The 2,935-nt window shown below is 31.0% G+C and overlaps 1 protein-coding gene across 1 annotated transcript in view; it reads right to left on the reverse strand.

The window, feature by feature from the left end:
- LOC107007139 (V-type proton ATPase catalytic subunit A) overlaps positions 1 to 1,119 on the reverse strand; it is a 9,114-nt gene extending 7,995 nt beyond the window's left edge. The window contains exons 1-2 of the mRNA XM_015205619.2: positions 882 to 1,119; positions 79 to 205 (exon numbers count right to left, since the gene is read on the reverse strand). Coding sequence (XP_015061105.1) covers positions 79 to 205; positions 882 to 959 — 205 coding nt within the window. The 5' untranslated portion in view covers positions 960 to 1,119. The remainder of the gene's footprint in view (positions 1 to 78; positions 206 to 881) is intronic.
- Positions 1,120 to 2,935: the final 1,816 nt, after the last annotated feature.

The following is a 2,935-nucleotide window of genomic DNA, read 5'->3' on the forward strand; positions in this document are numbered from 1 at the left end:
AGGGGGGGGGGGGGGAAGATAAGATATTGTAGGGACAGTTGATATTAGCAGGGACAACGAAATTCACGAAGAATATACCCTGAATTGTAGCGGAATCTCCTTCCAGCCTAATAATTTCACCAATGAGGTTGTCATGTCCGACACGGACTAGTTCATACATGGCAGCTCCTCCCATTCCATCAGCAACAACCACTGGTCCAGACACCTATTAAAGAAGACGCAATGACAACCACATAAGATCTACTAATACGCATTTTCACAGCAGATGGAAGACTAAGTCATGATGCAACAAACAGATACTATATAATGAACAGAATAAAACCACCAAAAGACATCGGCAATCAAAGAATTTAATCAGTATAATCATCTACATTATATATAATAAAAATAAAAAAAACTTAATAATGAAAACTATAATTTAACACAAAAGTAGTAGCAAACAGTGAAGAAACCAAGAATCTGTATACAAACACAGGCAAAAGCAAAAGCAAATGTCCTAATTACTCATAAATGAGAACATCACTAATCAAAGTTGAAAAATGATCAACTGCTAGATGTTTAACCCCTGATCCACTCCTTAAGCTTCAACATAAAGAGCTCCGTACGAATTTTACAGAAAAACAGATGCGAGTATGCGACCAAACTAACACTCTCATACCAGAACACAATTAGAAAATTAAGGCTGAATGAATCATCCAGGTAAGTAAAGTAAAACCGATCCAAATATAATTCAATTCGATTCAATCAACGAGAATAAAGTAGATCTCAAAGTCAATAGCATACTAATCCAAAGTGCACTAATAAACAAAAGGATCTAAGCATACGACTTCATCGATCTAAAGGAGAACAGAGGTACAGATCTAAAGGAGAAACAATTTTACCTTTCTGACGTATCCATACTCGCTTTCCTTCTCGGAATCCTCAAAGGTAGTCATCGGACCTCCGACAATCGACGGCATTGTGGTAGAGTGATGTTAATAATCTGAATCCAAAGATCGAAAAAATCTCACAGAGAAGTGAGAAATGGCAGCAGGAAGAAGAAAGAGAGAGAGGAGAAATTAGCAATAATTGATTAAGTGAAGGCACCTTGTGTTTTTAGTGATAGAACGAGCAAGGCAGTAACTCTCACGTGTTTGACTTCAATTTCTATGGATCCAAATACATCTAGACACGTTTAGATCTACTGTGGTGACTGTGAATCTGATCCATACATGTGTAATATGGTTTTTGTTTTTATTTTCAAAGGACTAATCGATAGATGATTATTCCACGTAGCGCCGATATTTTTCATTTTACGATTGAGATATTTAGATAAATTTTAAGAATTACATAATTTTAATAAGAAATTACATTTTATTTCTTTTTAATTTGTAATTACATTCATTTCTTAAAAAGTAACATAAATCGAATACATTAAAAATTATTTCAGATACATTATAATATAAACCGAATACTTAATATTTATCTCAAATACATTAAAAATTAGATCGCACACATTATAAAATAAATCGGATGCATAATATGGAGCTTTGATAAATTAAATATTGGCTCAGTTATATTAATATCTAGCCCAAAATACATTAACGAAATAAAAGATTTTAGAAATTTTTATAAATAGTAGAGGATATTAGAAATAAAAGAAACATATAAAACGTATATTTCATTAATTTTTTCATATTTTTTTTGAGTTACATTAGAATAAATAAAATTGTGAGACCTTAAAAATTTGGATTTGAGCGAACGCTATTTACACTTGGGTTTGTATGGTTTACTAGGAATACTTTGTATCCCTTCTAGTATGACGATAGGCAAATTTTAGCGGAGTTGAATGTGCACAAATAGGTATTTTTAGGAATCCTAGTTAAAGAAACTTTATGATCAAATTTTAAATTTTTGAGTATGAAATTTAAATGGGCTATTAGAGCGGAATTGCATACACGATTGAATGTTGTTCAAGTTCAGATTATTGGGTTGAAGTTAAGTTACGACAAAATTCTAAATTTAGGATTGGACTTTACTGATGCCTAATTTCATAATTAAAAGTCTTAAATTTTGATTTGACAATTCAAACTTTAAGACTTCAATAATTTAAATCATCGAACCTTTTAAGAAAAAGAATGAGGAAGAGAGGTTTGAAGTGTTACAAATTTGGTTAAACTTTAAATAGTTTTAAATAACTAAGTTTAAAGTATAATTAGGATCACAAAGGCTAGTTGGTGTTATTTCTAATCCTTAGCAATGATGTTGAACCTGTAAGGGATGGTGAATTAATGTACTAGTCATGATTTTGCAACTCATGGATCGTTAATAACAAAACTTGAAAAGGGGTTCACTTTAAAACTTACGAAAATTTCACATCAAAATAAAGGAAAAATATTTGATTCGTATAAAGGTGAGTTCATTGATCAGTAGCAGAAACACTTTTATTTAACGGAAAAGGGCCTAAAATACCCTCAAAGTATTGAAAATGGTACAAAATTACCCTCCATCCACCTATTGGCTCCAAAATACCCTTTCCACCCACTTATTGGGTCCAAAATACCCTTGTCATCCACCTTTTGGTTCAAAATTGACCACTTATTTAACGGTTTTATGTTTAAACTTTTTAAAATTTTTTTAAAATACGCGGTGCTCAACTATTTGTTATAAATTTAACTTATTAGTATAATTTATATATCAATCCATTACCCACCCGTTACTAATTAAATTCCTCTTAATAAACCCGTCACATTATTAATGCAAGCTACTGCCAATTGAGTGTTTTTAAAAATTATAGAAGTAAATTATCATACATTCAGGTGGCTAAATAAAAATCACCGATAAACTTAAAAGTCTGACTATGTTCAACTTAATTATTCTTACGTCTCAATTATGTGATGTTACTTCATAGGTAAATTTTTTTCAAAATAATATATTAAAGGTTTTAAAACAAATC

This window comes from Solanum pennellii, chromosome 12 (genome assembly GCF_001406875.1).
Source record: "Solanum pennellii chromosome 12, SPENNV200".
In the NCBI taxonomy this organism is placed as follows: domain Eukaryota; kingdom Viridiplantae; phylum Streptophyta; class Magnoliopsida; order Solanales; family Solanaceae; genus Solanum; species Solanum pennellii.